This window comes from Chaetomium fimeti (assembly GCF_033439085.1).
Source record: "Chaetomium fimeti strain CBS 168.71 chromosome Unknown B0H64scaffold_7, whole genome shotgun sequence".
Lineage (NCBI taxonomy): Eukaryota > Fungi > Ascomycota > Sordariomycetes > Sordariales > Chaetomiaceae > Chaetomium > Chaetomium fimeti.
In genome coordinates, this window is record NW_026944335.1 from 821,056 (window position 1) to 846,102 (window position 25,047).

The following is a 25,047-nucleotide window of genomic DNA, read 5'->3' on the forward strand; positions in this document are numbered from 1 at the left end:
CACTTGCCCTTCGCCTATCTGAACGGCCCGGTCTGTGGCACACCCACGGCGTTTGACAACCCTTCTACCACACAGCGAGACGCAGCTGAACCGAACCCCTTCTCCACGACTATTTCCTAGTCAGGTTCTGGACTCGCCCTTCCTTTGGCGGATCACGCTCGCCAGCTCGCCAACTCGCTCGACGGCGGCGGAACCACCCCAGCATCGTATTACGTTCCAAAACATACGCCCACCACCATGGCGTCTGTCGAACCACCGCCGAATGCGGGCTCCCTTGAAGAGTCCAAACAAGATCCTTCCCCTACGTCTGGCGACAAAGGGGATCAACCATCACAGCCGCCAAAAAAAGCGACAGTCAGGAAGAGGACGAAAACCGGATGTCTGAGTGAGTCGGGCCGTGTTCTCTTGATGGTCGTCACTCACGGGGCCCGCTGTATTAACGACGTATTTCCTAGCGTGCCGGCGACGCCGCATTAAATGTGACGAAGGCAAGCCCACCTGCAACAACTGCGTCAAATCCAAACGAGATTGCGAGGGGTACAGTCAGAGACTCACCTTCAAGGAGCCTCTCGGTTCGTTTCCTGGTAGCCACCTCTATGGTCATCCCGTCTACCACCGGCAAGTTCAACAACAGCTGGTCAACGCACAAATCTCCGCGGCGCAAACCAAATCTGCATCGTCGCAAGGATCACTTGCCGTCATCGCTCCAAAACCACCACCGGTGGACTTTTCCACCCCCGCGCCTTTTCCCCTGGGGCAGGAATATGGAGGCCCGTCGAATGCTGGAGGTCCAAGTTTCGACCAAGCACAACGGTTACCGAGTCCCCCCTTTCTGGGCCCGGACTCCAATCTCTTCCCTGATCACCTTGCCCAGCCCACTCATGGAGATCTGGCTGCACATGGTCAATTCTTTGAATACACGCCGGCACCCGTACAAGGCTTTCAGCACCCCCCAGGCGAGGCAGATGTGGCACCCGCGTATACTGGGCACCACCCGCCCGTGTCTGGTCCCGAACAGTCCCTAGCTTCCCCAGAGAGCGGTGGCGAAAGGTTAAACCAACCCTTGTCCACCGAGGAGGAGTACTGGGACTCAGACGATGAAGCATCCATGCCTGAGTCGGATGACGAAGTCCCGCCAAACCCGCACCTCTTTCATCTCGAGTCGAATGACCTTGGTATCCAGGTGGCCAGACGGCTGGAGCCACAACAGGATTTGTACGGGGTGCGAGTTAGGTCGTTCGGCGGCTTGATTGACGAAAACATACTCGACACATACACGCCATCCTCGGCCAGCTCGCCCCTAAACGACAGTCAAACGGCAACGGTATTCTGGTACTTCGTCAATGTCACGGGCCAAGTCATGTCCCTATACGAGAGGCACCCGTTTGACCCTACCCCTATGTTCCGGGGCCATCCTGTTCCCAAACAGCGCCAGCAGATATGGACTTGTTCGTAGCGCCAGTGTCCTTCATGTCGCACGTTGCTAACGTTTATGTTAGATACCTTTCCCATCATGGCGTTCAACCATCCGGCACTGATGCAGGCTATGCTTGCGCTAGGTAGTCTACAAATCGCCAAGCTCCAGGGCACACCCCCTACTGCCGCCATGAAGCATTACCACCTCAGCCTGAGAAGAACGGCGAAGAACTACCAAAGTTTCCACCGACGCACCCAACCAGCGACACTAGCAGCCACACTTTTGCTCGGATTTTATGAAGTCTGGAATTCAGACCACGACAAATGGTGCAAGCACATGTGGGGAGCCCGTGCCATCATTAGGGATATCCCCCTCCGGCAGCTGACGCGGGAGGTGCTTGCCTATAAGCGGAGGCAGAAAGAAGAGATGCTGCGAAACCACCAGTGCAACGAAATATGTTTTGCTGCGCATGGGGATCTCAGCGTGGACTCTGGGGCAGTCGACACCGACCTGATCTCTCAGATAACCGGCCAGAAGGTCGACTACGACATCGCCGAGGGCCACGTTATAGGGGGCTCATCTCGGCCGTCACGCCTCACAGAACGTGACGTTGAGACGTATGAGCAGATCCGCGACCTCTATTGGTGGTATTGTAAGATGGATGTTTACCAGAGTTTCCTTGGCGGGACTCGGCCGTTGTGAGTAACTTAAACATTCTATCAGCATCGATTACAGTTATATTGACTATCACTAGGATGGAATACCACCAGTGGACGCAATGTGCGCCGCGCGGCCCATTTGGGAGGATAGACGCAATGTAAGCTGCCCCCTTTCTCTACTGCTGTTATTATTCAGTAGGCTGACAGGGTCCGTTTTTTTGAAGTTATGGTTCCTTTGACTTCTCGCTATTGTTACTCGGACGCGTAGCCGACTTTGCGTCTCGTGATCTTGCACGGAAGCGGAAGGCGAGAAAAGCACAGGGCCCGGGACCCGGTCAGGGTCCTCCGGGGATGGGCCCTCCCGGCGGCCCGCCTCCGGGGCAAGGCCCAGGAGTTGGTCGGGGTCAATCACCCCCTTCGTTCCCGGGCCTGATGCCAACCTCGGGCCGGGTCACGATACCCCGAGGGTTCACCCCGCCCCGCGAGTCATCCCCGCCGAGCGACTCGGCCGAAAACATAGACCTTGACGCCTCCACCGCTGATGCAATGCGGGAGTGGGGGGAGATCCGGCAAGCCTTCGACATCTTCCACGCGCGCTTCGGTCCGGATTTTGAGCCCCTAGGCCCTGACGTTGTGCCGCCCGAGATGACTCCGTTCGGCCCCGCCCTCACGTACCGGACGTACAGCATCGCGGGCATCTGGATGACCTACTACATGGGCTTGATCGTGCTGCACAGGGCCCACCCGTCCATGCCGCCTGTCGCCGTGATTGCCGCGGGGATGGCGGCACCGCAGACGGGCAAGTGGGCGAACGAGATCGCCCGCATCTGCGCGGGCTTGCAGGAGGATGCCACGCATGTGACGAGCGCCAGCACGCTGGTGGGTGCGGCATTCATCGAGAGCTGTTTCCCTCTCTTTGTAGCCGGTGTTCAGGTATGTCGCCGCTCCCTTGCCCCCTTTCCGCCCACTTTACATACCACCCCCCCTGCCCTTCCAAACCCGCCCCCCCCCCTCTTCTAACAACACAACACCCACTAACACCCCACCCCTCCTCCTAGTTCCGCGACCTCCACCAACGGCACTGGGCGATCCGGCGGCTGCGCGACGTGGCGCGGCTCACGGGGTGGCAGTCGGCGCGGCAGATCGCCGACGGGTGCGAGTCCGGGTGGCACAAGGCGGCCGAGATGGGGCGGGGACCCCCCTACCACAGCCCGCCCGAGCTGGGCCCGCTGTTCCCGGACTCGGTGTGGGACCGGCCGCGCCGCATCGACCGCCGCATCCAGGAGCTCGGCGAAGACGGCCGGCTGGTGCTGGCCAAGTCGGAGCAGACGCACTATGCGCTGGGGTTGTTGGGGGTGGAGCGGGATTTTGATACATTGGGGATTGATGATGAGGGGGCGGCGGGGGAGTTCAAGGGGGTTGGGAGTGAGGGTGAAGAGGGGTTGGGGGAGGAGGAGGGGGGGGATATGGGAGGGTGGTGAGGGCTAGGTTAATCTTTTGCGGTGGGGTGTTGGTTGGATGTTGAGTTAGTTGGATGATTCCCCAAGATATCCCGAAATTCCCATTCTCTGTTTTCTAGCAGCGCAAAGAAATAAGTTTGAGAAGACAAAATGTGTGGTGAGAAGTGGGACAGGGCGAGGCTAGGGGTTCATCGTTATTTATCACCATAGCGTCTTGCTTCAGTTGCCCAACATCGTCACGCTGTGATGTCAAGTCATGAAGCCGAAGCTCTTGTCATTTCCCGGCTTCCCTCCCTTTCTTCCCCGCTCTTCTTCGGCTAGTTTAGTTCGCCGGCAGCCGCTCCACGACAGCGGCCATCTCCTCGTCCGTGTATATTCTAAAGCCGCGTTCCTTAGTCACGCTCGCCAGTTGCACATTCTTGGAGTCCAGCTTCTCCTCCATGACCTGCTTTAGCGTCTTGAGCACAAGCGTCTCGGCGTCTGCGATGGTGAGGGACTAGATAGGAGGGGAAGGCAAACTGTTAACAACACAGGTTCCATTCATGTCCGGATGTTGAATCACCACGAGGCAAGATCAGAGAGGAGGGGAGTACACACCTTGTGATATTCATTCTGCAACTCCGCCTGCGCGCCCTCGCTCCCGCTCCCGATGGCCTTGGCGTCGTAGCGGTAGAAGGTGCCCGAGGGCTCGGCGTGGTAGAGCGACGGCCCGTCCTCGTCGTAGCCGGCGATCAGCAGGGCGACGCCGAAGGGCCGGCTCATGATGCTCTCCTCGCCGTCGGCCGACTCGCCGAAGCGCAGGGCCAAGTCGCAGATGGCCTGGGTGCACGACTCGACGCGGAGCTGCTCGTTGTAGTTGAAGGCGTGCGACTGGCACTCGACCCGCGCGTGCTCCACCATCGACCGCGCGTCCGCCTGCAGGCCCGACATGGCGCACCCGATGTGCCGGTCGATCTCGACAATCTTCTCGACCGACGACGTCTCCAGCAGCGTCGACGTCACGCGCTTCTCCACGCCCAGGATCACGCCTTCTGACGTCGCCACGCCGATGGCCGTGCTGCCGAGCTTGATAGCCTCGAGGGAGTATTCGACTTGGAAGAGACGGCCTTCGGGGGAGAAGGTGCTGCGGGGGTGGGAGGGGTTGTGTTAGTGTGACCGGGCCGCGGGATGGTTGCGTATTTCGTGGGTCGGGCGGGATAGGGAGCGCTCTATAAGGCAGTGGGAGATAGTAACCTACTTGATACCCCGGTCTAAGAGTAAGTGTTAGCTTGTTTGTGTGTATCCGTCTGCCCGTCTCTCTTGGGCATCGCAATGCGAGGGGCAGAGCTTCAGGGACGCTCACCATATTCCGATCTTGCCATAAACATCTTGCCGGTAGTGTGAGTGAATTCTGGGTTTCGGTATGTTCGAGGGGTGTTTTGAGCGGTTCGTCGCAAGAAAAGCGGCAGATCGTGATGTGTCGCGGGGCAGTTGCGGGTTGAGGGCAGTGGAGGTGAGGCGGGCTTGGATTGGCAGCTGAAGCTCCAGGCACGGAGGGCTACGAAGCTCCCCACTGTTTGCTGCCAGGCGGCCAACGGCTGACCTGTCGACCCTTGTCGGTACGTAAATACCAGTACCTGCCTGGGCAGCCCACACGCTCTCAACGCGCTAATCCCAGAAAGGCAAGGCGTCAACGATCGCGCTCTGCCGCAAGTCGCGCTTTTTGGGTCGGGGAGCTCCCGCAACTTGGCGCTCTCACTCGCTAGTTAACTTACAGACTGCACCAAACAGCCCACCAAGAAATCCGACCAGGAAGCAACCAGTCCCAGCAACGGCACCACGATACACTCCACCCTGGCAACCTGGGCTGCGCATCGCCAATGTAGTAGACTGACGCAACCATGTCAGGCTCCAGACCGTCCTCGTTCGCGGGAAAGAGAAGTAGTGGCGTAGCGGGATTGGGCGACCGGGGCTCGGGGGGTTCTGCGCCGTCACGACCGCGCATGTCGGAGAATACCAGTAGGGCGCCAGAACCGAAGATCAGCAGCCGCTATGCCGACACCACACATAAGCGGTCTACCTCAGGCCACCCGTCGGGCCATCCGAATCCCCGATCGACCACCAGCTCTTTCGAGGAGCGCCGCACCGAGAAGGTTCAGGTAACCACGCGAGAAACCATGATGTCCCGCACGAGGAGCCCCCAGCACCGCAGCACAACCAGTAGGACCACCGATGGGTCCAAACAACGAGCGCCCGAGCCGAGGAGGGAGGCTAGGCAAGAGACACCAGTGCCAGGTACACACACATATATCCTCCTGAGAGAGGAAGATTCCATACTAAAGCTGAACAACATAGATAAACTCCCCGTAATATCATGGGAACCGGAGGCGACACTCCTACCACACACGACAGCACCTTTGGCATGCCGCATCTCGATACCCCCGCTGGCCTCGGCCGCCCCCCAGACCTTACAACCGAAACCCCTGCAAGAGCTCTCTCTGGAGGCACAGGAGGCTGTGATTATCGAAGATCTACTGTTTGTATTTATGGGCTTTGAAGGGCAATACATTCGCTTCGGCAAAGGGTACAACCCCTTCGAGGAGCGCGATCGCTTGTCAGGCCCCCTATGGCGCATCCTCCCGGGACTGGACCCGAGTCTGCAGGACCTCACCCAGTCCATGCTCCGTATGGCCAGCCACTATACCGCCCTCGAAACTTTTGTCGATGTTCAGAGCCGAGAGGAGTTCGGCTCTGTCAACCACGCCTTGTGTGCCTCGATACGGAAGCTTCTACAGGAATACCTAGTCATGGTTGCCCAGCTCGAGACACAGTTCCTCAGCGACGACTCCTTTACGCTCCACGTACTCAACGTGCATGTATTACCCACCGTCCACATGATGGCTCAACTTTACGCCCTTGCACACGAATTCCTCAAACGGAACGCCCTGTTGGACGACGAGACGGACGAATCGAGCGACAGCGACGACGACTACGACCATATTCTAGAACAATTGAGGGACGGCGGCGAGTTGGTACCCGGGAACATGATGGGGAAGAAGATATGCAAGGGTGGCATGGTCCTCGGGCTGATCACCAAGAGGCTGGAGTCTATGTCGGGAGACCCTGCTGCCCGTGCCCTCCTAACATCCCTCTTACGAGACGCCAGCCGCCCGTACATGCAGATGCTAAACGAGTGGCTACACCATGGGGGCATCAACGACCCCCACTCCGAGTTTTTGATCAAAGAACAGCGAAGTATTCGTCGGGAGCGATTGGAACAGGACTACACCGACGAGTATTGGGAGCGGCGATATACCATCAGAGACCACGGCATCCCTCCCCAGCTTGAGGGTGTTAAGGACAAGGTCTTGCTTGCCGGCAAGTACCTGAACGTTGTCAGGGAGTGCGGTGGAGTCGACGTTAGTCTGCAAGTTAAGGACGTGCCAGTTTCGTTTGACGACAACCGCTTCCTCGACAATGTCAACAATGCCTACGCCCACGCTAACGAGTCTTTGATGCGGCTGCTCCTGACGGCCCACGGCCTCCCAGCGAGACTGCAATCGTTAAAGCACTACTTCTTCTTAGACCCCTCGGACTATTTCTCCTATTTCCTAGAATTAGGTGCTTCTGAGCTGCGGAAACCTGTCAAGGCGGTCAACACGAGCAAACTACAGTCACTCTTGGATCTGGTACTTCGTCAACCCGGCAGTGTGGTGTCCCTGGACCCGTTCAAGGAGGACGTCAAAGTCGAAATGAACGAGATCACCCTAACTAAGTCGCTCCAGCGCGTCGTCAACATTACAGGTATCGAACAAGGTGAAGCTCTTCAGCCCTTGTCCAGCAACCAACCCGTCGAGGGGGACAAAAATGCCAACGGCTTCACCTCTTTGCAGCTTGACTATGCCGTACCATTCCCTGTTTCACTCGTCATCAGCCGCAAGACGGTATGGCGGTACCAGGCGCTCTTCCGGTATTTGTTATCGCTCCGCTATCTCGAGTCACAACTATCGACAACCTGGCAGACACACACGAGCGGGTTTGTATGGTCACACAAGTCGTCGGTCCGCAACCTCGAGATCTGGAAGCGCCGGGTCTGGACGCTGCGCGCGCGCATGTTGGTCTTTGTCCAGCAGCTGCTCTACTTTTGCACTGCCGAAGTGATCGAGCCAAACTGGCAGAGCCTAATGGCGCGGCTGCGCCGACAAGACGGCGGTGACGGCCAGGACGCTACACCCAACGGTTCAACCACAGGTGTAGCCCGCACCGTCGACCAGCTGATGCAAGACCACGTGGATTTCCTCGACACTTGCCTCAAGGAGTGCATGCTCACCAATAGCAAACTGCTGAGGGTACGGCCCCCTTTCCCACTGCCCCCCCATTCCCGCCCACTCTAACAATGCCACAGATCCACTCCAAACTCATGCAAACCTGCACCGTCTTCGCAACCTACACCAACTGGCTCTCGCGCGAGCTCGAAAAGGCCGACCCCGACCTCTCCGGCACCACCAAGCCGCCCAACATGACCGAAGACCAATGGCGCCACTTCCAGTCCATCCGCACCCAAAAGACACAACAACAACAAACCCAAGCCTCGCAAGGCCAAAACCAAAACCAAGACCCCAACTCCTCCGTCCTCCAACCCGCCGACAGCAACAACAACAACACCAACAACAGCGGCCCCGGGGGCGAGGAGGCGCGCATCGCCGAGCTGTTCGACGTGATGCGCAAGTGGGAGACCAACTTCAGCCGCCACCTGCAGATCCTGCTCGACGCGCTCAACCACTACGCCGCCACCGAGACTGTTGTGTTGCTCAGCCTGTGCGCGCGCCTGAGCACGGCCAACCAGGGGACCGAGTACGCGGGCATGAGGGGCGAGGAGGACGGCGGTGTTTGATAGGTATGTTTGATACGCCTTCGTTCTGAGGGGTGGGGGGAGGTTTGGTTTGGTGGTTGGGGTGGTGGGGTGGGTTGCCGTTTGCGTGGGATGAGCGACTGTTTTGTCGGGGGGTGGGAGGGTCATGTCTTTTTGTTACAGAACCCTGGCATTGGGGTCTGGATGGGTTTGTTCTAGTGGATGGTGTTGGCTTTGGTGTATTCGAGTTGGCGTTGACATCTAGGGAGCATAGTTATGCGAAACGGTGTGTGGCACGAACGAATGTCATTGTTGTGAGGAAGACTTTCGTATACCCAGCAGTGAAATAAAAACCTCAGGGACATCGGCCCGCCACCAGACCATATCGCACCGCATCTCATGAAGGCGGTCTTGTACTTACTTTCTTCACCGCTTCCTCTCCCAGTAGGTAGAACCCCTATAGTCGCAGGTGGTAGGCAGTCACAGACACTGTCACAGCAATGGCAACTTGATTCTGAGCAACCCCTGGGTATCATTGACGTTACCGTACGGACCAGACCCTAAGATATATCTAGCCGATCCATCCATCCATCACACCAACTACAACCATCCCCCTTACGCCCCCTTCCCCGGTGCGCCGCCTTCTCACCTCCGAGTCAATCTAAGCGCGCGACCACCCGTCAACCAATCTTCTCTTCCGTTCATCACAGACAACAGTCAGATCGATTGACCAAACTGCAGGCGAATAAACAGCCCACGCCACACGACTCGCCCTCATACCTACCGCTTCGACGAGGCGACAGCAGCGGCAAACCCACTACCGGTCACCACCGACCCAGATACGGCCCCCCTCACATAACCCCTACCACATCACAACTTGTTCTCTCTCCCCGTTCACTTCCCGGCTTTCCCTCGCTAACAACAAACTTGAGAGGAGAGTAGGAAGTGGAAAGGAGAAGAAAGGAAAACGCAAAACGCAGCAAGAAAGCAAAAAAGGGAAAGTGAAGACGGACAGCGAAGAGAACAGGCTAGCTGGCCCTAAGCCATCCTCCTCCAGGTTAAATCAGATCACATGTCGCCCGTCCGTCCGCCCATCCACCGCCTGGGTTACCACGGCTTCGCCGGGATTTCAAACACATCACCCCTCATCAAAAAGCATCACAAACAACCACCTCTTCTACCGCGTCCTTCGGCTCACTTGGGGGGTATAGAACGCAAGCATAACGTCAACGTGAACTTTTCGTAGCAAAAGAAAGTGCCAGCAAACCATTAGACTGTGATCCGCAACTGTGGTCCGTGAGATAATTTTTGGTTGATTGAATATTGATTTCGATTTGATCCGATTCGATGCGGTTCGATTCGATTGATTGATTTGCCTGGGTTGGATTGGATTTGTCTGCCCCTGGGCATTCGGGTTGAGTCGTGAGGTCATGACTGCATCAAGAGCAAGCGTCATTCATCGGCCGTTGCACCGGACCCGCAAGCTCTCGTCAGAACGAACCATCCCATCCCATCTCCATCTTCATCTCCATAACCATGTGGACGGAGGTGGAAAAGAGAGGAAAGAAAAACGAGAACACAAAGACTGAGAGAGGGGAGACGAAAAACGAAAGAAAACGGAAACGAAAAGGAAAACAGAAAATCAACGGCAACCGACCAAATGCAGAGAGCAACTACCGGGGTATTTTGCGCCAGGGGTATATCCAGCCGTAGGGGTATTTCTCTTTTCCTCGCAACTCGACGTAAAAAACGATTCCGTGTCTAAAACCTTGCAAAGCCCGAACCATGGGAATCTAACGAAATGGCCCTGCGAGAGGGCCGGGGTATCCTGAATTGGTTGAATGAGACGTGGAGGGGCGTCCGCTGTCAGCAGACTGCCGGGGGTGATGGCGCGGGGTGGCGTCGCCGGGCTGTGGAACCGTGAGCTTGTCAACACCGTTGACGAAAGCTGTGCCTGGGCCCCAGATGTTGCCATCGTCGTCGGGCAAATTGACGCCGCTATCGTTCCAAGGGTTGCGGTCGGCGTTGAAACTGCGGGTCGACTCGATTGAAATGAGCGATGACTTGGACACGTTGCTGGAGCCCTTGAAAAAGTTGGCCGCCGACTGGGAGCTGTTCTTTCTGCGGTCCAGGAACGAGGAGATGGAGGACATGCTACCTGGCTTGCGGAGACAAGCGAGGATGCTTCGCTCGCGAGCAACCTCCTCGCCGAAAGTGGGCCTCGTCGGGGAGTCAGTGGCCACTGGAGCCGGTGCGTGCTGGAGTAGCTTGGAGTTGAAGAAGGGCAGCGACTCCTCAAAGGTGTCCGATTTGGGGCGCGGGATAGCACCCTTAATAATGACGGGTTCTACACCCGCTGTGGCAAACTGGGTCTGGAGAAATTCCATGGCATCGCGAAGACCACCGGCGTTGTTGCGCGTGAAGGTCCAGAGCAGAGTAACGGTGGGCGAACCATCCTCAGTAAGCTCCTCGGAGTTCTCGTGGACGGTAAGTTCAACTTCGTACTGGCTCTTGAGTTTCGGGGCAATGGTCTGAACGAATTCAGGCGATTCAAGGTACTTGATCAGCTCCGAAGCCCGCTCAAGAACCACCTCGTGCTTGTCGGGAACCATGCCCTGGAAATCAAAGGTCAGTTGGTGCAGGAAAAGGGTGGGGTACGGGGTCGTAAATACCAGGAACTCGTCAATGCACTTGGGCACAAGCCACTGAGGACCGGTAACAGTGACCTCGTCGCTCGCCTGTTCGGTGCTCGGGAAAACGATCTTGCAGTTCCAAGTCCTCTCCAGTTCCTCAACCTCGATCAGACGGGTGAGGAGCTGGCGGTGATAGAGACGGTCGACACTGACAACCTGTGAGGTAAACTCGGAGTCCTGCGGCAGCATGTCAGTGGTTGAAAACTTGTAATAGTCAAGGGCCAGGGGGCTTACCACGCGGTCCACCATTTCCAAAATCTCGCTCTTCACGAGCTCCAGATTCTGGGCGTTGCGAGCGGGGGTACGGCAAATGACGTTGTCAACCCGGCTGTCGTCGTCCTCGCGGCCCATGCCACCTTACAAAAGCGTTAGCAGTCATGTACATAGATGTACAATCAGCGTCTAACTTACCACGATCCATGGCATTGGAGAATTTGACAAAGACGGAGTGCTTCTTCATGATGCGCTGGATGTGCTGTCCGCCGATGCCAATGATGCGCTTGTGGTATTGATCAGGCACGTGAAACGAGATGGACGCCGGCATTTCCTGCTCTACCAGACCCAAGCCCTGCTTCAGAGAGTCATAGGCCTGGGCAATGACTTCGATGTTGAAGTTGTATTCGCCGAAGTTGTCAAACATGATCTGCACGTTGCTGTTCCCCATGATCTTGTTGATCTTGCCGTTCTTCTTGCCGCTTACAAACTCTTTGTGCTCGTTGGCGAGCTCAATGCGCACACGAATTTGGTACGGGGAGTGAACGGCGAACTTGATCTGCGAGATGACCATCAGGGCGGCCTTGATGGACTCGTCAGAGCCGGTGATAGTAAAAGACTGTCTGTCAAAGGAGACATCGGCGTCCGAGTTGGCGCAGATATCACCAAGCATTGCTTGAATATCCTGGTTGCCGGGCTGGCGAGGGTCCGGTTGCAGGAAGATCCACGACGCAGTGTAAAACTGTCCGACCTTGACTCGAAGTCAACACCTATCCTCATGCACACACAAAGAAGGAAGTCTTACCAAGGCCATGAGCTCGCGGAGAGAGCGCTCTATATGCAGGTTCTCGACCGCCTGCACGCGCACCATGCCCTTCCTGGACCCCAGTGAAGGAAACATGATGAAGGCACCGTTCGCTTCGGTGATCTTGCGCACTTTGTCCATGCGGCTAAGCAGGATGCTATCAATCTTGGCAGGCGGGATGGTCACATCTTTGACAAAGAGCCTGGTACGAGTAAGGAGTTCATGAATCCGGAACTTGGCCTGCTCGATGGCCTGGGGCGTCTCGCCCGTGATCAGAACCTTGGATGGATCTCTACGCTGCGCGTTGGGTGGGCAGTAGCGGTAACACCCGGAGAAGGGCGGGGGGAAGTAAATGGCTGTGTTCGTGACGGATTCGATGAGCTTGATATTCTTGCGGTTACGGCCGCAGAGGAGCTGGTGCATCGAAGGCTCGAAGATGGTGGCATCGACGATCCTCCCGAGCTATATCAGTCAATTAGCAAAAGGCCCTTTCCATTATTGCAGGAGCTAGGCTGGCATACGAGTTGGTCGATGTGGATGAGCACACGGGTCTTGGCATGCTCAGACGACAGATAGTCACCGTAGATGGCTACCCGCCAGCGCTGGTCCCTCAGCAGATCTACATCACCGTTTAGGCCACCGGTCAGGGGGGTGAGTTTGGGGCCGAGGAGAAAGATGTCGACCCCACAAAACGTCGACGTTTCGTCCAAAAAGTCTGTCACCGACTTCTTCAAAACACCCTCGGAGAGGTTGGCAACCAAATGCCCGTCCGCAACAACAGTCGTGCAGCGCTATTTTTTAAAAGGTCTCGTTTTAGCAACAGAGCAGAGCTACGGCGGCAACATATGGAGTAACCCACCAATGAGAGCGGCGTGTGGTTCAAAACGGTTTCCCTCGTCTGTTGGACTAGGTCGGGGGCGCCGGACAGACACACGGTAGTGACCTGGCCGTTGACATTCTTGGGGGTGGTGGAGAGGACGTGGGCTTCGATGGGCAATGTGTTCGACGTGATCTCCCTGCAGAGCTGGCGCAGCTGGCCCAGGTTCATGGCGTGGACGGGCAGCTCGTGGACGGGGACATCGTCGGGGGCTTCCTCGGGGTGCGTCCATCGGAGCACAGCGTCGGTAGTAGCGTGCAGGATGTCCTCGGTGTTGGGGCCGGCTAGGTCGGAGGCGAAGGGGACATTGAACGAGTAGTGGATGGGGCCGTCGGGAACGGGGGGAGCGGCTATCGGAGGCGGGCCTTGAGTCGCGATGTCTCGACGGGGATTGATGGCTGCTTGCATGCCAATATTCCTCGTCATGCTAAAGTTGGCCGGACTAATCCGCTCGGGCCAGTGACGCATGCTTGACAATTTGTTCATTTTTGGTATTTCGGAACCCTCGCTGCCCGTGTCGATGGTTGTTGGTGGGAGGGTGAATTGCTTGGTTGGCCGAGTCGAGGGGGAGCAGTGAGTTCGACTCGAGCGGCGGAGCAGGTTAGGGTGACGGGGGTTGTGGGGGTGGTGAGAAGGTGCAGGGACGGCAGCGGCGGAGGCGGCAGAGGAGGACGAGGCAATTGGGGCTAAATGAGGGACTGAAGGAGAGGGACCTCAGGCCGGGTCGAAAAACGGGGCATTCAGTAGAAACGACACGAGGAAAATGGGTATCTGGGTATCTTAGAGGGGGGGAAAGTGCCGGGTAGGGAAAGGAAAATAAAGACGACAAGAAGTTGTCGTGTGCTCTGGTCCTTCCTGCGATCTACAACAGGTTGGGGGAGGGGGAAAGAGGTGGAGGAGGAAAGATGGTGGACTTTGATGAGGGATTGGTGGATGGAAGCTGATGGACTGAGGCAGCGCAGTGAAGATCCACACCCGCTGGCACTGAGAGCCAGCCACGGGCGGTCGAATGTGGGAGAGCCCGCTGGTCCGTGCAACGGCCGGGGCCTGGGGATGCTTAGCGTTGCTTTGGCGAGGGGACCACCATCACCACTCACTGGACGACTCCACTGCACGCATTTCAACTTTCAAGATTTCGGATCAACCAGGAAACTTCGTCACTTGGGTCAGCTCGCAGGGCCGGACATACGCAACACACAATAGTACCAAGTGTAGTTGTTGAAGGAGAAGGCAGTCCCTTGACACTTTCCAACCAGAGTCATCGAGCCTTCACCAGTCTCACTGTCCAGGTATTGTACCTCCCGCCCGTGCATGTACATACACTAGCTACAAAGCTGCAGCGGACAAGGTGATTTTCGATCGAGGCTCAGGACCCGCGACTGGTCCAATCCTCGCCAACCCCCTTTCTCACAGGGAACGGGGTGCATCCACCAATGCAGGAATGCTCTTCCATTCTCTCTTGCTCTCTCGCCTCTGGGCACGCGTTGAGCAATGGAACCGCCGAACTAACTATTCCCTGCTCGTTACTCCATGTACACACGAAACATCAGAGCTCGGGCCTTTCCCGGGGGTGACTCGGATCGGAACGCCAACAGCGATCTCGAACTCACTCGTCGAGTCTTGATTCGGATTCGAGGCCTGCCCAGCTGTCTTCAGCCACGAAGAGACCAGCGCTCTCGAGAGCGATCCCGCTGCTACCGTACCCCCCGGTTCATTGAAGCTTGGACGCATCGCAGCAACCCGGGTCTGGACATCCATCGAGCTGGTGGTGGAGCCCACCCTTGCCCTGCTGTGACGTTGTGATCCCCCTGCTGCGGCACAGGTTCAAACGGTCTCTGTTCCCAGTCGTCCCCGCCAGTCGCGCCCTGTCTTGGACTCGGTCGACGAGTGAAATCCAAACTCATCACTTCCACATTCCCGTGCAGTATCCGACCTTGCCACGAAAAACAAATAAATGACTGGCTCGCTCACGACCTAGTGGTCAGTCGGTCACTACCTAGCAACCAACGCGCGAGCGGCCAGACCGCCGCCGTGGCCACGGCACCTTCCGGACCATCCCGCGGTCAACAAAGGTGGCCCTGGGTCCCGCAGCCCGCAGCCCACAGAATCGTCACTTTCCGACCGCTCAGAAGCGGTGGGGAGGTCCTTCCGGGTCCACTGGCGGCCGGACAGTGCGGTTGGGCTGGCTGGAGGTGCGTGCAGCGTGACCACTCAGCATTTGCTTGTTGCTGACGCGAGCACGCGGTCGAGCTCATCAGAGTGTCTTCACACCCATTCCAGGATCCCGTGTCACAGGAATGTCCTCCAGATGAACATATTTGTAGCACATATTGGATGTTCCGTACATAGATAAACCACTATGGTGATCTCGATCTACGTCTGCAGCAAAAAGATTGAAGATTACCGCCTGCATCCCCGGCGGGCATCACGGGCACACGGGCACTGTGCCGCTTATGTAAACGCTCCGGAAGTGGGCCAGAGGCCTCAAGCGGGCAGCAAAGCAGCAGGGTCTGGTCGAGCAGTTTTCGGCGAAACAAACCCGCCTTCACTCCCGAGCGTCTTGTCTCATTTACGGGTTGTGGCAGTGTCGAGGCCGGCTTCCTTGGCTGGCTTGCGCGGCTCCGGAGCAAGCCCCTTTTCCAAGATGAAAAACTGGGCTGAACCATTGGCAAGCTCGCAAGCTTGCTTATGCTTATTTTGAAGGAGGCACGCGGTGGAAAATGCCCGAGTGAAAACAAGAGGCGCGCTCCCATTCCCCGGATTCCCCGATCCCCAATGCCAGGGCACGGTCAAATAAAGCACCATACCGGACCGGCCGGACCCGATTCTACACAATCCAAGCATATGCCCCCTGCTCACCGGCCACTTTCAAAGAAGCAATTGACCGGTCGTGGAAGTTCGAGCGAACTTGTCCGTCCCCACGAACTTGCGGAGAGCTGAGACTTGACTGAGAGATTCTCGCCTTGTGGCGTCAAATCAGACCGGGACAAATAGGCTAGGCCGACATCGAGGTCATACAAGCTGTTCACTGACTCACGCGCACATCTTCAGAAGTCATTGATATGCTCCGTTGTTCGAATAACCATGCTAAACCATGAGGGCTACCAAAAAAACAAAACCGAGGTATAGGTGGCCGGGTCTCAATACCGTCCTTTGCCCACCAACCGTGAACCGCTAAATCAATGCAATCCCCAGACGCGAACCCATCCATCCGTCTCAACCCTCCATTCCCCATTTTACCGCACCGTGTAGACATAACCGTAACACCACACCATATGATGATTCATTGTCTGATCCATTGTCTCAACCCCTTCGCCCCCGCCAACCCCTCGTCTGGCTAACCCCTCGCCATCCCCGATCACCTCCAGACTAAACCCTCCCAGTCGCTAGCTTAGAAACTCAGCGATACCCCTCCCTGGCCCCGGGCTGTCCCCTCTCCAAAAACACCACCTCCTCATCCTCTCTCCCTTGTGGTGCCGGGCGGCCATAGTACCTCTCCACGGGCTGCTGCTGCTGCTGCGTCGCGGGAGGATACTCCATCCGCACCATCTCGCCCGGCGCGACGCTGTAGGCCCTAGCGGGCGGCGCCGGCGGGGGCATGATCTCGATCCTCCCATCCTGCGGGTGGTACTGATACCCCGCGGCCGCGCCGCCCGCGGGATCCATGGGGGAAGGGCCCGGGTGGGCATACTCCACCCGCCTGCCGCCGGCCGCCGCCGCCGGCGCATACTCCCGGGGCACTTCGTACCGAATGATCGAGTCCGCAGCGGGACGCACGCTGGCCGAGCGCGGCGGGACCGGCGGGTACTCGCGTGCCGGCAGCTCGTAACCGACGGGGATTTCGTAGCGCGGGGGGAGGGGGAGGCCCTCTCCCACCACCGGGCGGGCGCTAGCGGCGCGGTAGTACTCCCTTGGCGGGGCCGGCGGCCGATCATCGAGCGGTGCCGGGATCCGCTGCTCGTAGGTGTCATAACGGGCTGACTCCATGGGGGGCCGGACGCTGGCGGAGCGGGCGATGTACTCCACCGGAGGCTCTGGGCGGGACGGGAGGTACTCGGCTGGGGGAGGGGCCATGGCGCTGCTTAGCCCGGCGGGTTCCCGGTAGGAGTACTCCGGTTGGGTAAACACGCGTCTGGGGGCGGCATACGCCGGCGAAGTTGGGTGATAGAGCACCGCGTCATCATCGACCGGCTCTGGCCGGTGCGAGATGCCACGCGGTGTCACGATTCGCTCAAAAGGACCCCTGGGCTCCGCCACCACCTCTTCCCGGGCGACGGCGGCTGGGCGCACCGGCTCCAAGTACTCGCGGCCGAAGGCGTCGACGATTATGCGGCGCGCCGCTGTTCTGGGAGGAGGCATCGCCGCAGGCGGCCGCTCGTATCCGGACGGCGAATGCGAGCGCTCGGGGTATGCTGCGGGACGCACGCTCATCCTCGATGCGGCGCGAACGTCATGGTAAGTAGCACCGTCCTCGTAAGGACCCTCGACAAGGCGTGACGCAGGCCGCGCGGTACGTACTTCCCTAGAGACATACTGGACTGGCTCCGGTCCGGCTTGGTAACCGCTGGGAGGTGGCGCTCTGTAGTCATCGTAATACACCCTCTCATATCTTGGGGAGGTAACGAGAATAGGCTCTTCGCCGTGATGGGCGCGATACTCATCGGCTCTCTCGTAGCCCACAACCCGTTCCTGCCTGACAACCCTGGGCTGGTAGCGCCCTTGGTAGCCACTCTCGACTCGCACTGGCTGCTCATATCTAGGCTCATCATCGTGAATCTCTACCGGTTGCTGCTGCGAATACCTCTGGCGTTTATTGGGGCGGGACAACTGAGGGGTCAGCGGCGAAGGAGAACGCGGCTCTGGTTTGATGTACGGAGAGGCAGCCGCAGTGTCAGCAGCGAGCCGGTCAGCCTTTCTCTTCTTTTTCTTGTTGTTCTTCTTCTTCTCAGCGGCTTTGCTACTATGGGGCGAACTCTCTGGGCTCGAGCCATTGGAGGGTTGCTTTCTGAGCGCAGCAACCTGCGCAGGAGCAGCTTGGGGGGCGCTTCCAGACTCGGTGGGACCAAGTTCCGGCTCCCTCGCCATGGCTGACGGCAAAACATGGGTGGGCTGGGGCGCGAGAGGGGAGAGATCATGCCCACGAACAAGGGGAGGTTCGCGAACCAAAGCCTGGTTAAGCAATTGCTCGTTTACCCGCGCAAGATCATGTGAGCCGCTCAACTGCGCGCTCCCCGTCTGAGCCGATTCCCCCGAGCGCCCTCCTGAGCCGTGCTGCACCGCAGTAGCAGCCGCTGGTGCTTGGGGCACATATACCCTTGTAGAACTACTGGCGCCAATCGACAGGCCAGGTACCGTTACGCCGGATGCCGGGGCCGACTGGGCTGGCGCCGTCGTGTTCAGCTGTTGCTGGGGCTGGGAAGTGGCGGCGCTGGGTACGGCTAGCGGGGGCTGCGTAGCAGGCTGCGGCTGTAGGATGACTGGGCTGAAATCGAGTTCGGGCTCGTACGGTGATCCCTCTCGCATCTCTTCATCCTCGGACTCGTTGGGAAGTCGGGACACCATGTTCGATTCGGGAGTGTCGTGCCGGCTTGAATAGAAAGTGTCATCATCAGCCGAATCGTTCGACGCTGAGACATTAGCAGCTGTGTCGTCAGTAGGCTGGGCAAGAGGAGTCGCAAGGACCAGCGACATGGCCTTCGCCAGAATATCGGCGACGTCAAGTTCGGCTAGCTGTCTCGACGCCCGTTTAGGGCCACGATGCTGCTCAAGTTGCTCCTTGAGGCTGCGCTCCACCCGCTGCCGTTGTAGCTGAATCTCGGCCTTGACCAAGTCGTCAGACTTTTGCAAGAGCACAGGATGGATTTCGGTCGTTCCGGAGCCGGGAGCTTTCGCGCTGCCAGGCGTGCTTGACAGCGTCCCAAGGCCAGGAACGCCCGAAGCCATGTTTACCTGCGCCCGCTGCTTGTTCGCTTGCTGAGACTGCGACTTGTCAATTACTGCGCGACCTCCGATTACAGCGCTTTTCGCAGTGGCTGGCTTTGAAGGCGCCGGCACTGCTGAAGCGGATGCGGAATGTTGTTTTTGGGTTTGGGTTTGGGCGGTTTTCCCTGGGGGATGGGATGGTTTGATGCGAGGATGCAAGCCGCCAACAACCTCGTCGCGAAATCGCAGCAGTTTACCATACTCGCGAAATTCAGCGAGTTCATCCGGATTGAGCGACGCCATCAAGGAGGTATTTCCCGATGCGCCCAATCCCGGCCCTCCTCTTGCCGGCATCACTCCGATTAAAGATGTCCCGGCCATGACGGTGTGCTCTCCTAGCTCCTGGCGTGCAGCCAGAGCGCGTTTTGAATGCGAGACTCAGCGCGACAGCAACCCATCAAATACAGTGGCGGTCGATAATAGCAGCAGGCAAAGCAGCAGATACAGAAATCGAAGCTGGCGTGGTGAGGTTGATAACGGATGTTGCCTGCTTCTCGCAAAAGGCGACAGAGGAAGCTCGGAAGCTCTTTTCGCGGAAGTTGAAAAAGACAAGGTTCGGGCAGTGGAGGGCTCGACCACAAGATCGCGCCGACCTGCGCCAAGCTTCCTGTGGTGCACGAGCCAAGTCTGGCAAGGTCGGTCTTTTTGTCCCGTGCTGGTGGGTCCACTGGTCGGCCTGAGTCAACTCTCCTTCCTCCCTGCTGCGGAAGCGTTCCAAGGTTACCATGAATGTTCCAACGTGATGTGGAGAGTTCGCAGGAGTGGATGACTACTGGTTAGCTCGGTATATAACAGGCCAAATCCCGAACCAGAATTACGATGTTGTGCTGCCAACACCTTCTTGAGACACACTGTTCCAAAACAACGCACAACACCACCGGCCTTGACGTCCCCATTGTCTCATCTTGCTCCAATCAAGAGGATTGCCCCTAACGTAATTAAGCGGGGTCCCGTCTCTACTTCGTAAAGGACATCAAGGTATTCTTTATACATCACATATACCATCCGGTATAGCTCGGGACTATTCAGTAAAATGGAGTCTACTACCAACGGGGCTTTACCCAAACAAGTTTTCTTCTTGTGAGTGTGCCAAAGAATGTGAACTCTGAATTCGTAGTACCCATCTGACGTTATCTAGCGACATTGATAACTGTCTCTATCCAAAGAGTGAGTGAGGCGGCTTGGTTCAAAGCGTCCCAGTCCTCTTGGAGAACCAAAGACTGAAACAACCTAGGCGCCAAGGTCCACGACTTGATGGCCGATCTCATCGACAAATACTTTGTCACTCATCTCTCGCTGCCATGGGACGACGCAGTCCGGCTCCACCAGGAGTACTACCAGAACTACGGTCTGGCCATTGAGGGGCTGGTACGGCACCACCAAATCGACCCCCTCGAGTACAACGCCAAAGTCGACGACGCCCTCCCGCTCGACGATGTCATCAAGCCACGGCCGGAGCTCAAGAAGCTGTTGGCCGACATCGACCGGAGCAGGGTCAGGCTGTGGCTCTTCACGAACGCATACATCAACCATGCCAGGCGGGTAATTCGCCTGCTCGAGATCGAGGAATTCTTCGAAGGTATCACATACTGCGACTACAGCTCAGTACCATTCTCCTGCAAGCCGCAGCCCGAGATGTACCAGAAGGCGATGCGCGAGGCCGGAGTTGAGAAGCATGAAGATTGCTTCTTCGTTGGTGAGTTGTTGTTTCCCGGGCTCGGTAACTTTCTGGTCGAAAACAAAGTACTAACACCGAAACTAGACGACTCATACCAAAACTGCAAGAAAGCGCAGGAACTCGGGTGGACCGTAGCCCATCTTGTCGAGGAAGGTGTTAAACCGCCCAGGACACCGGCCTGTAAATTTCAGATTCGCCACTTAGAGGAGCTGCGGACAGCCTTCCCGCAATGCTTCAAGGGAAGCCCAGCGGGAGAAAGTTGAAGACCAAACCAGACAAAGAGGCTCAAGGCCCATAGACAGACCCAATTCTGGATAGAACAAGCGCCTTCAAAATGGCGCCCATGATGCATGATAAATAGAAGAACCAATTCCTTAAACCCATTCGATGTGTCCCAACCCGGATCACATTAACCAAGCCAACGCCGAACACCGTCCAACGCCGCCCTCCATGACTCCCTAGCTCCCTAAACATCCCCGAACCCATATTCGTGCCTAAGCCCATACCCAGCCCCCAAAATCAACAAACCAACCAACCCCCTCCCCGCAGCCTCACCTCACGGCCGCTGCAAGCTGCGCAGCAACGCATCCAGCTGCCCAAACACCTCGTCCCGCTCGCGGACGGCCTCCAGGCGCTGGGCCTCGAGGCCCGCGATCTCCTCCTCCAGGCCGCTGATGATGCGGAGCTGGTCGCGCTCGCTGTTCTGCAGGCCCGGCAGCTCCGACACCAGGTACTCGATGCGCTGCGCCTGCACGATCATGTCGCGGGCGATCTCGGCCTGGCCGTCTTTGAAGGCCTGCGGGTCGAGCGTGTCCACTGTGTTTCCGCGTGGTGGCGGGTGGTGGTTAGTGGTCTGTGTTTTATGCCTGTCTATCTGTTTGCGGGTTTGACCGGGGGGGTTATGGTGTTGCGGTGCTGGTGGGCAGCGGCGTACCTTCTTTGGGTTGGTCGGCTTTGAGGTCGGGGATCTTGTCGTTGGCGTTGAATTGTTCGAGGTCGTGGTGTCGCTCGACGTAGTAGAGGCCTGCGATGAACATAGTGCAGAGCTATCCGCGGTCGGTGGGGTTAGTGGGTTGGGAACTGGTTGCGCTGGTGAAGGGGCGCTCGGCGTACCAAGTCCATTGACTCCTGTAGCTGGGTGAGAATATCCGCCATAGTAGCGGTTGGGCGTGAATCAATTGGCGATAAGGTTGTCGGCACAAAGCGACAGGGAGTCGGTGCGAGATGCGAAAGTGTCGGCGTTGACAACCAAATGGATGGAACGGAGCTCCAATCGCTCGGCGGCCGGCAAACTATGGGGCTCGGGCTGGAGAAGCTTTGACCGACAAGGCGGAATGATCAACTGCCGATCCCGGCAGGCAATGCTTGAACTAATTTTCTTGCTTCACACGAAGACAACCACTGCGAATGCATCGTAAAAGCCAATCTCTCTCACAGAATGCGCCTCTCTCTCCTCGCTCGCCGACTTCCACCTCTCGGCCCGCCAATACCACCCGCACGCCACGTTTTCTCCTCAGCCGCCGCTGCCCGAGCGAATCCCGAATGTACCCCGGAATCACAACCACATCAACAATTATCACAAGAACACCCAACACCACCCAATAATGCCACCACCTCCCCCAACCCTCCCACCCCAACAACCACAACCACAACCACAACCGCAACCACACCCCAAACCACCACCACCAGCACACCACCCCTAATCTACCCCTCCGCCCCCTCCCCGCACCACCACAACCTCCCCACCTTCCTCACCTACGCGGCACGCACCAACCTAGACCCGCACTCGACCGTCTACGTCGGCACGCACTTCGAGTACACGGCCTCCGCCTCCCTATCCCGCTACGGGCTGGCCCTGCGGCGCGTCGGCGGCGCGTCGGACAACGGCATCGACCTGCTCGGCGTGTGGGCGCTGCCCGGCGCCGTCGCCGAGGTGCGCGTGCTCGCGCAGTGCAAGGCCGTGCAGCAGCCCGGGCCGCGCCTGATCCGCGAGCTGGAGGGCGCGTTCGTGGCCGCGCCGGCCGGGTGGCGCGGCCGTGGTGGCGTGGTCGGGTTGTTGGTGGCGGAGAAGCACGCGACCAGGGGGATCCGGGAGGCGCTGGCGCGGAGCAGGTGGCCGATGGGGTTTGTGGCGTGTTCGAGGGCGGGGGCGGTTGAGCAGTTTCTGTGGAATCGCAGGGCGGAGAAGGCAGGGCTGGAGGGGGTTGGTGTTGGGATGAGGTACGGTGGTGGTGGTGGTGGGGGGCAGGAGTTGGTCTTGACGTGGAAGGGGCGGAATTTGCCCTTTGTGAGGGCCGAGGAGGCATCTGCGTAAAGGGGTGTCTGGGTAAAATGACGGAGTGGGCGAGTGCCAATACGGTTCACCGATGAATTTCCGGCTCTTGAGGGAGTGGGTAAGTCAGAATGTTGAGAACCCGGGGTTAACAACTGACGTTGCCACCAGACCAGACAACGCTTGCGGTCCGCGATTCCACGAAAAATGCAATGGCACTTATCCATGAGCGGCAAGACCAGAGTGGGAATTTGCACTGGGGCAGCCAGTCGGCCGTTGGCATACAAGTTCTGTAGTGCTTCGTGTCACCGACCGCCCCCAAATGGCCGAGCGGTCAGAGCCGGTGGTCAAGTCCCCGGGGCGCAAAAAAACCTCCTGGTGTACCTATTTATTTCGAAAGGTCGCTGGTTCGGGTCGCCCCGGGGTAGGTCATAACAAGGAAGGGGGTTCGTCCCCTTCCCACTCCCGAAGTAAACCCCAACGGGTTTCGTAGCCGATTACCTTCCACTGATCGAGGGAGTTAGTCGGTAAGCTTTTGCCACTTATCCTGTGCGTCCTTGCGGTTTACCTGCTCGTTCTGTCGACTGTCTCTTCACTTGTGTTTTTTAAGACTTGAATCAAAATGGGTGATAAAAGAGAGTTCGTCTATCTACGATGGTCTAGCAGAGTCCTCTGGGCATTTCAGTAGTGCGAGCGCGACTAAAGCTGTTTATAACACCCACAACTGAAAGCAGATGAGAAGTTCAAGAAAAAGGCTGTGAAGCATGCTTCTTTCAATGAGAATTCCCGTTACCAAAAACGACAGGGCTCAACAGTTAATATGTAACCATAATAAACCAAAAACGGCCAATCCAAATCCAACCGTGTAGCCAACCTGCAAACGATGTCCAAAACTACCTAAACCAGATCGCCCACCCGTAGCCATGCAAGACACAATTAACCAGAAGTACCCAAAAGATCAGTCATCCCAAATCGCCTGCCTAGCCTTGGCAGCCGCCTCCTCCTTCAGCCTCTCCTGCTCCTTCTCCTCCTCCCTGCGCTTCTTCTCCTTCTCGCGAACCGCCCGGTCATATGCCCGCTGCTCCTCAGTCGGCCTGGGCGTCCTCATGCCCAGCGCGCTGGCAATCATGCGGCGGGCCACGGCGTCGGTCTTCTCGGGCCGTTTTGAGGGCCCGCCCGAGGCGGAGGAGGACGATGGCGACGAACCCGGGTAGTCGCCGCCCGCGCCCTCAAAGGGCGGGATGCTGAACCCGGGCCCCGGCAGGGTGGACGGCGAGAAGGCCCGCTTGTTGGCGCTGCCGAGGGGGGACATGGGTGTCGGCGGTGGCGCTGACGTGCCCGCGTGACTGAGGGCTGCCACAGGGGTAGGGGTGGCCTGCGCCGTGTCCGGGCCCGCCTCGTCGTCCTCGTCGGCTTCGTCTTCCCAGCTGTCGGCGACGGGGCTGCTTTTGCTGTGGGGCTTGGTCCGCGGTTTGGTGGCTGTTGTTTCGAGCTCAGTGGTCTTGAGAGACAGCTTGGCGAGGTTCGAGGTGACCTCGTCTTTGGAGTTGGCAGCCATGATGGGAAAGTATTGGGGGTTGGCCGGCAGAGGAGGATTGAGACCAGGTGAGAACCGCGTGGTGCGGAAGCGGAAAGTGAGAGGAGGAGAGGGTGAATTTCTAATGTCTTTTTATGGTTGGAACAAGGCTCGGTCCAACCTAACAGTGCCGCTGCCAAGCGTCAAGAGTGAGACGAATGCACCGAAGGAGGATCAACAATTGGTTAGAGTGCGGGAGGAGAGATAATTTTGGCAGTTAAGCAGCGGTAGAAGAGCACGTCTTCCATTAAAAGGAGTGAATTGGGTGGCGTAGGTAGGTAGCTTTTGTGGGTATGAGCAATGTGCCCAACGCAGAGACGCCGGATGCAGGTCGGGATATGCAACTTCAAGATGATGCAAGCACATGCGACTCCAAAGCCTCCATGGGTCTGGAACATCGTAAGCTGAGTGCGGGGGCGGGGCGCATTGTGGGGGAACCGTGCCTCTCAGCCTCGCTGTGGCTCAACTACCGAGTTACAGAGGGTCTCCTTGAATAAATTGCGGCTGGCTAACTGGATTCAGGCAGGCCCGGGCCCTGCCATGACGCGGGCCGGCGCCAAGTCTTGCCAGCAGCTTCCAAAAAC

At 57.9% G+C, this 25,047-nt stretch overlaps 9 protein-coding genes across 9 annotated transcripts; 4 read left to right on the plus strand and 5 right to left on the minus strand.

Annotated features, from left to right (window-relative positions):
* Positions 1-237: 237 nt before the first annotated feature.
* B0H64DRAFT_445256 (fungal transcriptional regulatory-like protein) lies at positions 238-3,557 on the plus strand (the record flags this gene model as incomplete). Its single annotated transcript, XM_062806840.1, has 6 exons — positions 238-385; positions 456-1,448; positions 1,500-2,115; positions 2,172-2,234; positions 2,301-3,009; positions 3,135-3,557. 6 exons carry the CDS (start codon positions 238-240, stop codon positions 3,555-3,557), a joined length of 2,952 nt encoding a protein of 983 aa, XP_062655825.1.
* A 168-nt stretch (positions 3,558-3,725) lies between these two features.
* B0H64DRAFT_406260 (nucleophile aminohydrolase) lies at positions 3,726-5,084 on the minus strand. Its single transcript, XM_062804496.1, has 4 exons — positions 4,879-5,084; positions 4,774-4,786; positions 4,134-4,659; positions 3,726-4,032 (listed from the first exon to the last, which is right to left on the minus strand). The coding sequence occupies exons 1-4, from the start codon at positions 4,901-4,903 to the stop codon at positions 3,859-3,861; spliced, it is 738 nt and encodes a 245-aa protein (XP_062655826.1). The 5' UTR covers positions 4,904-5,084; the 3' UTR covers positions 3,726-3,858.
* A 123-nt stretch (positions 5,085-5,207) lies between these two features.
* B0H64DRAFT_406262 (Spc98 family-domain-containing protein) lies at positions 5,208-8,451 on the plus strand. Its single transcript, XM_062804497.1, has 3 exons — positions 5,208-5,810; positions 5,871-7,864; positions 7,921-8,451. Exons 1-3 carry the CDS (start codon positions 5,417-5,419, stop codon positions 8,407-8,409), a joined length of 2,877 nt encoding a protein of 958 aa, XP_062655827.1. The 5' UTR covers positions 5,208-5,416; the 3' UTR covers positions 8,410-8,451.
* Positions 8,452-10,160: 1,709 nt separating this feature from the next.
* On the minus strand, positions 10,161-13,441 carry B0H64DRAFT_329192 (uncharacterized protein; the record flags this gene model as incomplete). Its single annotated transcript, XM_062800864.1, has 7 exons — positions 10,161-10,982; positions 11,040-11,237; positions 11,295-11,416; positions 11,472-12,024; positions 12,079-12,540; positions 12,600-12,869; positions 12,938-13,441. The coding sequence occupies 7 exons, from the start codon at positions 13,439-13,441 to the stop codon at positions 10,161-10,163; spliced, it is 2,931 nt and encodes a 976-aa protein (XP_062655828.1).
* Positions 13,442-16,303: 2,862 nt separating this feature from the next.
* Positions 16,304-19,471, minus strand: B0H64DRAFT_406272 (uncharacterized protein). The gene has a single exon (XM_062804498.1). The coding sequence runs from the start codon at positions 19,256-19,258 to the stop codon at positions 16,355-16,357; it is 2,904 nt and encodes a 967-aa protein (XP_062655829.1). The 5' UTR covers positions 19,259-19,471; the 3' UTR covers positions 16,304-16,354.
* A 163-nt stretch (positions 19,472-19,634) lies between these two features.
* On the plus strand, positions 19,635-21,025 carry B0H64DRAFT_226782 (Haloacid dehalogenase-like hydrolase-domain-containing protein). Its single transcript, XM_062799659.1, has 3 exons — positions 19,635-20,017; positions 20,076-20,104; positions 20,172-21,025. Exons 1-3 carry the CDS (start codon positions 19,971-19,973, stop codon positions 20,876-20,878), a joined length of 783 nt encoding a protein of 260 aa, XP_062655830.1. The 5' UTR covers positions 19,635-19,970; the 3' UTR covers positions 20,879-21,025.
* On the minus strand, positions 21,025-21,911 carry B0H64DRAFT_226748 (mediator complex, subunit Med21). Its single transcript, XM_062799658.1, has 3 exons — positions 21,729-21,911; positions 21,550-21,661; positions 21,025-21,431 (listed from the first exon to the last, which is right to left on the minus strand). The coding sequence occupies exons 1-3, from the start codon at positions 21,768-21,770 to the stop codon at positions 21,172-21,174; spliced, it is 414 nt and encodes a 137-aa protein (XP_062655831.1). The 5' UTR covers positions 21,771-21,911; the 3' UTR covers positions 21,025-21,171.
* Positions 21,912-23,069, plus strand: B0H64DRAFT_226747 (uncharacterized protein). Its single transcript, XM_062799657.1, has one exon. It carries the CDS (start codon positions 22,054-22,056, stop codon positions 22,927-22,929), a length of 876 nt encoding a protein of 291 aa, XP_062655832.1. The 5' UTR covers positions 21,912-22,053; the 3' UTR covers positions 22,930-23,069.
* A 543-nt stretch (positions 23,070-23,612) lies between these two features.
* On the minus strand, positions 23,613-24,815 carry B0H64DRAFT_226745 (uncharacterized protein). The gene has a single exon (XM_062799656.1). It carries the CDS (start codon positions 24,443-24,445, stop codon positions 23,846-23,848), a length of 600 nt encoding a protein of 199 aa, XP_062655833.1. The 5' UTR covers positions 24,446-24,815; the 3' UTR covers positions 23,613-23,845.
* Between the last annotated feature and the right edge of the window lie 232 nt (positions 24,816-25,047).